Source organism: Akebia trifoliata, chromosome 3 (genome assembly GCF_017979445.1).
Source record: "Akebia trifoliata isolate Shusen 1 chromosome 3, ASM1797944v1, whole genome shotgun sequence".
NCBI classification, from domain to species: domain Eukaryota; kingdom Viridiplantae; phylum Streptophyta; class Magnoliopsida; order Ranunculales; family Lardizabalaceae; genus Akebia; species Akebia trifoliata.
The window spans coordinates 6,428,892-6,439,329 of NC_141377.1; the positions used below are offsets into that span (position 1 = coordinate 6,428,892).

At 33.2% G+C, this 10,438-nt stretch overlaps 1 protein-coding gene across 2 annotated transcripts; it reads right to left on the reverse strand.

Moving 5' to 3' along the window:
- Positions 1–1,014: 1,014 nt before the first annotated feature.
- Positions 1,015–4,517, reverse strand: LOC147405774 (1-aminocyclopropane-1-carboxylate oxidase 5-like). Of its 2 annotated transcripts, none has more exons than XM_086433617.1 (3): positions 4,109–4,517; positions 3,331–3,661; positions 1,015–1,761 (listed from the first exon to the last, which is right to left on the reverse strand). In XM_086433617.1, exons 1-3 carry the CDS (start codon positions 4,462–4,464, stop codon positions 1,489–1,491), a joined length of 960 nt encoding a protein of 319 aa, XP_086289743.1. In that variant the 5' UTR covers positions 4,465–4,517; the 3' UTR covers positions 1,015–1,488. The 2 variants fall into 2 exon arrangements, with proteins under 2 accessions (XP_086289743.1, XP_086289744.1); XM_086433618.1 differs by having other exon boundaries at positions 1,015–1,758; positions 4,109–4,513.
- Between the last annotated feature and the right edge of the window lie 5,921 nt (positions 4,518–10,438).

The following is a 10,438-nucleotide window of genomic DNA, read 5'->3' on the forward strand; positions in this document are numbered from 1 at the left end:
AATAGAATTGGAACTGGAAACAAAGTGCATGGTTTGTCTTTCTTAGGTTGTTGAGATGGAATCTCAGTCATGTTTTTAAGTTTTATGAAAAGTACAAAGATAAAGGGTAATTACAAGTGAAAGGAATCCTTTCTTTCAAAAGATTCCTTATATTATTTATTCGTAATATGAAAATGTGGAGAGTCAAATTTTATTTTATATAAATAAAGAGAACTTCTATTGACTTGGTATTTTATTTTTTTTATAACTAAAACAAAGAAATTTCAAAACTACTGATATTTCATAAATATTAACAAATAATCGGTAAATTACCATTTTCAGCAATAAGATGTTCAGTTCATCGTTTTGATTAATAATTAATATCCCGTGCATGTTTTGGTAATTGTATGTACCCAAAGGAACTTATGTTACCTTTGTACCGTATTTTCATATTCAACTAAAATAACATACAAAACAATCTCCAATGTGAAGGTTTCACTATTGTAGTATTATGTCGGCAATAGGTATCACTCAAATGTAAAATGTTAAAACAATAGCAAAATTGGTTATACTTTATGGAGTAAAATGTTGGGCTATCAATTTTTACAAAAGAATAGTAAAACCAACTATACTTTACGAGGTTAAATGATGGGTCGTCAAGAAACAACATTTGTGTCGCACTTAGTGGAATTGAGGATATTGAGATGGACGAGTGTCATGTAGGAATCAAGAATATTTCATTGAAGGGATTAACAAAATTACTAAATCGAAACTAGCTATCAGATCCACTCTAACTCGATCCAACCCGTAAACCTGCTTAAAAAACACAAGGTGATTCAGCCTCCAAGGCCAACCCCTCTATTAAATCCTCAAGGTGGTTTGGCCCCCTTTGCCAACCCTCCTATCGATTTCCCTATTAGGTTCGGCCTCATTGGCTAATCCCCCCCCCCCCCCCCAACAATTCGATTTTATTATAGATTTGACCCTTTAAGCCAATTCTTCTCCATCATAATCAATTATAGTATACCAATCTACTTGGTAATAAAATAAGTAAATTGTACAAAGCTACTTAAGCAGTGAAGATATCACACAATACTACTCAAATAGCATAAGTAGGTACGATGCCCAAAAAAGTTACAATTGTATAACTTGACCTATTCAACTTGAGAACTTGAATAATCAACAAATTGGACCAATTACACATTTAAGGTCACTCCTCGTGTAGGTTACAAGAATCATAAGGAGTGGGTCTTCATTATCGTCAAAGCATCATAGAACACACACAAAAATCACAACATTAATACTCACCAGCCCATTGTCCCTAAGAATATTTGGCCCACCCCTCTTGGTGGCCCTATACATAGGAAATCAGTTGATGATTTATATTACTTCGATCACAATCAAGCTATTAATACCATCGGACGGATATGATTATAAAGATTACAATCAATGTATGATGATCAGTCATACATACATTTCTATTAGGGAGGGGAGATAATGTTTTATATCCTATGAAGGGATGGCATAGTGTGTGATATGGATGACATCTTCAGGTCTAGAAGGTGGGTGTGACTTGTTTCTCATCCTCAGTTGTTGGTAGTCCTTGTAAAAGAATCCTCTGTACTTAGCTGCCTCTCCAATCTCATCTGTGAATTTGGGCAATGGTTCTACCCACTTTTCTCCTAATAAGTTGTAAAAGAAGGCAAAGGAGTAACGACTTCTTCCTACTTTTCTCACCACCTTGTGAGTTGCACTCTTGAACCTGTTGTTACTTAACACCTTCTCCAAATGTATTCAAATATCCAACAATAAAAAAAAAATTCATGGGTTAGAACTTAGAAATATTAATTTGCATTGAGAATAATGTTGAAGTGACCTCAAGCTTGTACTCACATCTCACTTTCCTAACGTGGAAGTGTGTATATAGGAACCATAAATGTTTTTCATTGAGATACAAGTGAAAAGCATTTAAGGTTCTTACACACTTCCACATCACAATCTTGAGGTCACTCCTGCACGACTATTTCTTTAAAAAAAGAAAATCTACACAGTTACGACAGAATTCCTCGTGTCCTTAACCTATATGTTGTGCTATGCATAGTAACCAAGTTCGGATTTGATAATTATAGACTTTGCCAAGGATTAGTTTGGATAAATTCTAGACAAAAAAATGGGGAAAATTTTAGGCAAAAAGGTGGGCCGGAAAAATTGGAGTAGTGATACTCAAAATCATCAATTTTTTTATTACCCACTTTTTGGTGACATTTTAGCAAATTATCTACAAAATTCTAAGGATTTTGTGGCAAGGGTGAAGTGCCATCTTGTGAGTTGCAAATGAGTTATTTATAATTCTGGCTAGCTGATCATTTTAATTATCAAAACATGAATGATCCCATTTTCATTTTTAAAAAAATCAGAATGGTGAATTCGACGATTTTAAAGTGGTTATTTAGCAGTTTAAAGTGACAATTTCGCAGGTTAAAAGAGACTAACCTGCATATTCGTAATCTTTCATGTTTTGGTAATTAAAATGAAATGCACAATGAGTTGGAATCATAAATTCGTCAAAAGTTGATCACTTTTTCATAAATATCCCTTGTGACAAAGGTGCCATGTACCCTACCATAATGCGCATTTTACCATTTATATCATCTTTATAACATGATTTTCTTTTTTCTTTTTTCTTTTTTCTTTTTTCTTTTTTCTTTTTTTCTTCTTTTTTTTAAAAAGAAAAATCAAGGGTTGAAGACGAGATTTAACAAGTTTTTCAAAAAGAAAACATTACCGACAATGGTGGCTTGGCATTATTTGGAAGGCATTTTGTCATTTTTATTTGTCGTTCATGGATTATTTAAAAGCTGACTAGGTAGTCTTATCTATAATCACTAGCCTTACATGTGATTATGGCTCATATAAGTGGGTGTATGTAATGTTTATCTATGAGTGCTGATTTTCTAATTCAATCTCACATAATAACTTAAAAACTCACTAACGTGGCATGTGCAAGAAACGTAATAGATAGAAATTGTATATCCCAAGGGAAAATATCTACTAGGATTCTTGCACATACCACATCAGTGAGTGTTTAACTTATTATGTGCATTTGTGTATCACAAGGAAAATATTTACAGTTCTTGCACATGTCACGTCAGTGAGTTTTTGAGTTATTCTGTGAGGTTGAGTTAGAAAATCATTACACTACATCAAATTTTACTCAACGTACTTGGAGCGAATGACTTGATGAGTTTCCAAGTGACTTGGTTCAAACAGGCCTTTTATTGAGTCAACTAAAAAAATCAACTTATCTGAGTTGACTCAATAAAATTATGAGTCGACTCAATTGAGTATTACCTGAATGACATCACCTAGGTTGACAATGAGGCTGCCCTGGGTGGGAATTACTGGAATCCAAACACCATCCTTGAGAACCTCGAGACCTCCTACCTCGTCTTGAAACACAAAGGTGACACAATTCCCATCTTGGTGTTCGCTAAGTCCGTTGTTATCATCGATGTTGTCTGATGTTGCAGAAAAGTATCGTAGCGCCACCATGAAATCCCAACTTCGATCATGATTGTATTCCTTGAGGAAGTTTGGAGGGAGACCCAAGCAATCATTCACGATGTTCTCCACAAACAATCCTTTCTTTGCAAATTGAGAGAACATCTCTTCCAATATTTCCCTAACAAAGTCAATAAATTTTCAACATAGCATGTTCATACAAGACCTTATTCTAATTGTGGATAAGAAATTACTCGTATATTCATATATACCCTACATGTGTCACTGTGAGATTTGTAGGCTAGTTCGAGGGACATTTACCGCTACTATCGTACTACGTGAAAAAATGGGTAAATTCGACGAAAAGATCCATCAGATTTAAACCTTTTTTTTCTTAGTACTTAAAAGGGTTGTGTCAAATTTACCCTTTTTTACACATAGTGTCACTTAAGAGGGTATCTGGGACTTTACCCACACATAAGATGTGAAGGTGCTAGCTTGCTAAGTTGGTTAATTTGCAAGTGGTGATGCCACGATCTGGGTTCAAAACACATATTCACCTACTAATAGCTAACCACTAAGTTGCTTGCTTAGCAAAAAAAATAAAGTGAATCAAAGTGAAACATACTTGAACTCGAACGGATCGTTTGGGTACACATTAAAGCTAGACCCCGGAGGGAACATCAAAAAATACTCATGGTTGTCCCCCGAGCCCTCCAAACTTCGGCTGTAACCTGCTGGAAGAGGGGCTCCCACCCCGGGACTCGACTTAAGTTTCTCTTCCTTCGAGTACTCAAAAAATACCTTAGAGAGCTCGAGGGCTCGACCCATTAAATCAAGTGGCACACCATGGTTCACAATTTGGAAGAACCCATACTCAGAGCATGCATGAGTAATCACTTCTTTGGCTCTCTTCATACCATTCTCATCTCCATTGAAGAAAGGAGAGAGATCCACCGTAGGAATAGTACTATTGCTATCCATTAAAGCTTCGAAGCTAAAAAAACCACGAAGTTTTGTAGTTCCCACTAATCTTATACTTTTTACAAAAGATTAAACTAAATATTCTCTTGTTGTATGCCACTTGTCAGTATTATTCAATGTGCAATAATAATAATAAAAATGAACCATTTAAGACAAAAAAGTTGAGATATATATTGGCTTTGTTAGGTGGTGGGGTGGGATTCCAGACATAATTTTGGCTTTATGAAGAGGACAAATAAAAGGGGTAGGGCAATCAATGGATTGGATCAGATCCAAAACACGATTCGTTCTAATCCGATAACTCTAGATCCAGATTAAGGATTGAAGCTCCGATGAGGACTGGATCTTATAAGGATCCAATTTGATAACCCATCAAATAGATTTGAGTTGATCAACCATGTCTCGACCCAGTAGTGTTGATGTCAAGAAGTGTGATATGAGGTTCTCGCTTCTGGTCACTCCAACATGACTCTTTTTCAAAATATCGAATTTTTATAAGGGTATAATTGTCTTTTTTATTAATTTAAGAAGCTCTTTAATTTATATATAATGTAAGGGCATGGTCATATTTGAAAATTTTATAATAATAAATTTTAAAAATTATAATTTTTACCATAAATATGATAATGTGAGGCATTTTTTTAAATATATAAATTAGACATCAACAGTAGAGTACTCTGCCTTCACAATATAATAGTAAAGATTATAATATTATAATGTCATTTAGATGTGTAATATATTGTATTTTTATCAAATCGGATCGGATCCAGAAATGGCACATTATTGGGATCCAGTCCAGATCATTAAGTGACAGATTGGATCGGGTCCAGATCTAATAAAAAATTTATCAGTTTAATACCATTTTACTACCAATGTGACCCAAACCCAATCCATTTATGGCCTCCTTAAGGGGGTATTGTTTTCAAGAGATTCCAAAATTATTTCTTCATGAAATAGTAAAATTTTGATATGCCCCTTCACATTTTTGTGAATATTTCATATACCCTATTTTGTAAAACTGACAAACCCCTTGTGTTCTCAAACCGATGACTTACCCCTTGATCTTAGTCTTCTTTGAGAGACTAAATGAAAATGACCTAAATGCTCTCATCATCAACCTATAGGGCAAAGATCTTTGATTTTTGTCATTAGTTTCCATCCTATTCAACCTTCATGAAAATTATGCACCTTTTATCTTCAACCTTAAGATTTAATCTCCTTCCTTCAACTTCAAATCTTAAGAAAAAATCGCATTTTGGGGAGGTAGAACACGACGAATTTTTTGGTAAAAAAATTAGGGTTTTTAAAGGAGGTTGAAGACCAATGCATTAAAGGAAAGGTTGATATGTCATCAGTTTGAAGACATGGGTATCTCATATATTTACCAAAATTAAGAATGGCAACGGATTGGTTCGGTACCCGATTCGAACGGATTAATGAATATATGAACCGAATCCAATCCATTTCATTTCATTTTTAATCTGAATCCGATCTGATTCGACCCGATTCAAACACATGCCTTATTTTCAAATTATCAATATTCAAAAAAAATTAAAAAAATACAAAATCATATAAATTTTAAAAAATCTACTTTTCAATTACAAATATAGAGGGAAACCAAACAGACTGGAACATTTTATTTGTATGTATTTATATGCAATTAAGAATAAAAAAATTATTAAACTTTCAAAAAAAATTCAGAGTGGATTGGGGTACATTCGAATCCAATCAGAAATTGTTTCAGATCTAAGATTTCAATCCGATTTTTTATGATTTTTCAAATCGAACTAATTCGGACATCAAGTATATTTCGAATCATTGCTAGCCCTAACCAAAATGTTGTAGGAATGGTCTTTTGTATTTTGAATTATACAAATAAATAATATTATTATTTGACACACCTATACCTAGCTTGTACAAATAGATAAATGATTATTTAATACACTTTAATGCAGGCCTTCATCAACAACTTAAATTTCAGAATCTCTTTGAAAGTTCTCTTTTTATTACTATAATATATCATTTATAACTCTTTAATGATGTTTGGTCGTCTTGATTTTGTCCATATTTAATAATATAATTTAATGCACTTCAAGATTATTTATGTATATTAATTGAACTTTCAAAAATGTACAAGACCCTATGTATTTAAAATATCTATCTCCATTTAATATTACAGCTAAAGACAATCTTTAGGTCAACCGAATCTAAAGCAAGTGGAGAATATTCATTTTATAGTGCTTGGTAAGGGTGTTAATGGGTCTGTTCCGGTTACTAAGGAACTTAGAATAATAACCCATTATATTTATTTCGATTTCGATTTTTGTCTGTTTCAAATCTAATGTCAGAATAAATGGAATCGGAATCTCCAAAAAAACACGGGTACCCCTCGGTTCCGATTCTCAAGAATCAAATGAGAAAAAAATATTTCAATTATTATAAAACTTTTCCTTTTCAAAACATTAACATATTATATACAAAATTATTAACTTAGTTATAGTTTATTAATATAAAAGATACAAATTAATGAGTTTTTTTCAAAAATAAAAATTTATCTTAGTTAAAAGTAATAAATTTTTAGAAGTGATAACTCATTTTAAGCTTCAATCAATAATTTATGTGCAAAGTTGAAGACTTTTATATAACATGCATTAATTTTGAAATAAAAGAATACGCTAAATCATATATAGTATAAAAGATATGACAAAATAAATCAGTTCCAAATATCTGTGGGTACCCATTGAATAGAATCTAACGGTTTTGATTTCTATCAGTTCGATTCCATTTTAGACCCAACTAATTGATTCCAATAAAAAGAGAACCAGAATCAAGATTTTTAGTTTCGATTAAATGGGTACCCATTGAAAACCCTAGTGCTAAGTTGTCTGATTGATATAGTTGACAATTTCAATCTTGATTGGGCATTAAATAAGTTGATTTTTCACATGAAAATTGTTCAACCCACACATATAAGTCCTAGACATCATGTTTTTCCACCATTGTAACTTATACTATGTAGTAGAAAAAAAATTGATTTATTTACTACTTCTAGGGAAAAGAATTTATTTAGTTCAAAATCAAGTCATAGTTTTAAAAATCATCCAAGACCAAGATAGCTTGCCCGAATCATCTTGGTTTCGTTCGGGAACAAGATGCCATGACAAGATTCCCATTCTTCTTCGTTTTGGTTATTAGATCTAATTGAAAGAAAACCAAAAACAAAAAAAAAACAAAAAAAACTTTCATCTAATCTGAAAAACCAAAATGACTCGAAATGAGATTGAAAATCATGACTTGGGTATCCATTTAGCTTATAAACAACCCTAGTGGAAGAACATCAGAATTTTCCCAATTACACTTAAATATGACTAAAGGCGGGCCATCAATTTCGTGAGAGTAAAAAAAAACCTAACAGAAAGATTGGCCTGCCTCAACTAGGAGGAAACTCCAGTTGTTGGACACAAGTATAGCTGTGCCATGTGTTGTTGATGTCAAATTACATTGGGAAAATTACTTAACTGATGGGCCGATTTGTTTTTAATTAATTCTAAAGTTTTAGGGTTTCTCTTAATAGTCCATTTAGTGAATTTTTATTTTTTTTCCTAAACAGTCCCTGAACCTCACTCCTCACATTTCTCAAGATTGAACTGTGAATGTGCCCTAACCATTCGAACTCATCATTTTCATCCAAAAAATTTTGATTTTTGACATCACAATCTAATTTCGGAGACTTCATTCCGATGTAAAGGATTTGAGAAGGAAAAATACGCCATTTTCAGGCATTTTGAAAATATTTGTAAAAAAACTAAGGTATTTTCAATTCTTTCTACTGCGATTTTAGATGAAATTCAATCAAGGAGATTCTTTTGGTTTGAAATCATCTAGACAAGATGTTATGTCAAGTTTTTAGTCGATCTTTCTATGTATTTTAATAAAAAAAAACTCAAAAAATTATTATCAAGTTCAACTATAAAAAATGTCAAACTTGGCAATAAAAATTGGTGAGCTCGCAAATAAAAATTTACTAAATAGACTGTCAAGCCACCACGCAAATTTCAAGGACTATTCAAAAAAGAAAACCCTCCGTCAAGGTCCTTTTAAGTAATTTTCCCAATTACATTTAACTTCATGACTTTTTGGCCCACTCCTTGTCCTTCCCACAAGATATCAGATTGAAGATGTCTAGACTTGTAGCAATTTTTTATGAGAAGGGAGTTTCACTAATTAGAAGTCACAATAAACTAGGGGTGGGTTGAACCCGACCTTAGGTCAGGTCTGGGCATAATTAGCTTGGGTTGGGTCTCAGGTTCAGCATAAAAAAAACTTGCCTGACTCAAATCGGGTTGGATTCAGGCATAACCATCGGGCAATCTAATTTGCCCGAACAAGAACTTAACACGACGATAATTTAAAATTTTCTTGTACATTGGTTTCTTTTGTATTCATTTAGTATATATGTAAACTTTCATTTCTTTATCTATCAAAACTAATGTGTGATATTTTTTTTAATTTAATAAACAATTGTTTTGTTATCAATGTTTTTTGTTTATGTAATTCTATTGTCATACAATGTAATTGTTTGTTTTGTTGAAAAAATTATAATTAACTGTAAATAAATTAAAATGCTAGCTTTAATTAATCTTCATTTTTTTCGTATTTAAATTTTGAAACAATATTTTAATACAAATAATTGTAAGTTTTAAGTTTTTTTACATACCTCTTTCTTGGGTTGGGTTGGGTTCAGGTTGAGCATTTCAAGCCTTAGGCGGATTGAGCATGGGTTGAATCTTCAACCCGGCCCAACCGCCCGAATTGCAGCCCTAACATGAACGGATCCGTTTCTAACTTCCAATGTGCCTTCTCTCAGACAAGAATACCCTTGCCTTGACATGAAAAAACCTCTCAAAATTTGAAATTCAATGACCCCTTTTGATGAAATTCAATGACCAAAAATTCTAAAATTTTAATGTAGTTACCAAAAGGTCTGCGCACCTAACCTAAAGAAATACCTTTTTTCTTTTTTTCTTTCTTAATCCTTGAAGTTTCACCTCACTAAATACCTCTTTACTTCCTTAAATTCCTATCTTAAACCATCAAGTTGTATCTCATCAAAGGTCTTAGTGACCTCTTTCAACAATCTCAGGTCTTCTCCACTTCTATTTTGTGTTATTCGTAAGCACAGTCTTGCAGCCATACCCATACAGAGCAATCAAAAGATAAAAGAAAATAGAAGATGATGATGATGGTGCAATGAATGCATGGAGCATTTTTTAAGAGAGCTGCTATTGGCCCCGCAACTTTTACTTATCACACCCCAAGTAAAAATAAAGAAAATAAGTAATAGATTGAGAATAAGTAAAAGTTGGGGTGCCATCAAATATTTCCTCCCCCTTCTCAACTCTCTCTCTCTCTCTCTCATATTTTCAACCTCAAACCTGAAAACCCTATATTTTTCTCTCAAAATCCCTCATCTTCAAGCTCAACATCATCAACAAAGCCTTATTCCAATGATATGGGGTTGGCTAAACAAATGTCAATGTCCAAACCAAGAGTCTTTTCTTACGAGTGAATCCTTATCTGACTTCACTGTAACCATGTTCTCTAATGTATCGTACAGAGGAATGTAACTTCGACGTACAGGCTAGCAGTGAAGAAGGGAAAAAATAGGTCAAGAAGTGCAAAGTCTCGGACCAATCCATCCAGTCAACCAGACAAGTTGAAACCCCAAGCAACTCCACGGCATACATATAACCATGAATTATGAAACTAAAGGAAGGTTTCAGAATACCATTTTGAAAAGAGTCATGCTAGAGTGACCTCAACTGGAACCTCATATCGCACTTCTTGACATGAAAGCGGATAGATGCTCTTCCAATACACTTTCACGTCAAGAAATGCGATATGAGGTTCCGGCCTGAGGTCACTTCAGCATTATTCTTTTGAAAAAGAAAATATACTCTTTCCCTACCACAAA

What these genes read in the sequence shown, in the direction of transcription:
- LOC147405774 (XM_086433617.1), bottom strand. Translation starts at nt 4,464, where the DNA reads ATGGATAGCAATAGTACTATTCCTACGGTGGATCTCTCTCCTTTCTTC. An exon ending in AACGATCCGTTCGAGTTCAA is followed by an intron (nt 3,662 to 4,108) that starts GTATGTTTCACT and finishes TGACTTTGTTAG; the next exon opens with GGAAATATTGGAAGAGATGT. An exon ending in ACCTAGGTGATGTCATTCAG is followed by an intron (nt 1,762 to 3,330) that starts GTAATACTCAAT and finishes ATACATTTGGAG; the next exon opens with AAGGTGTTAAGTAACAACAG.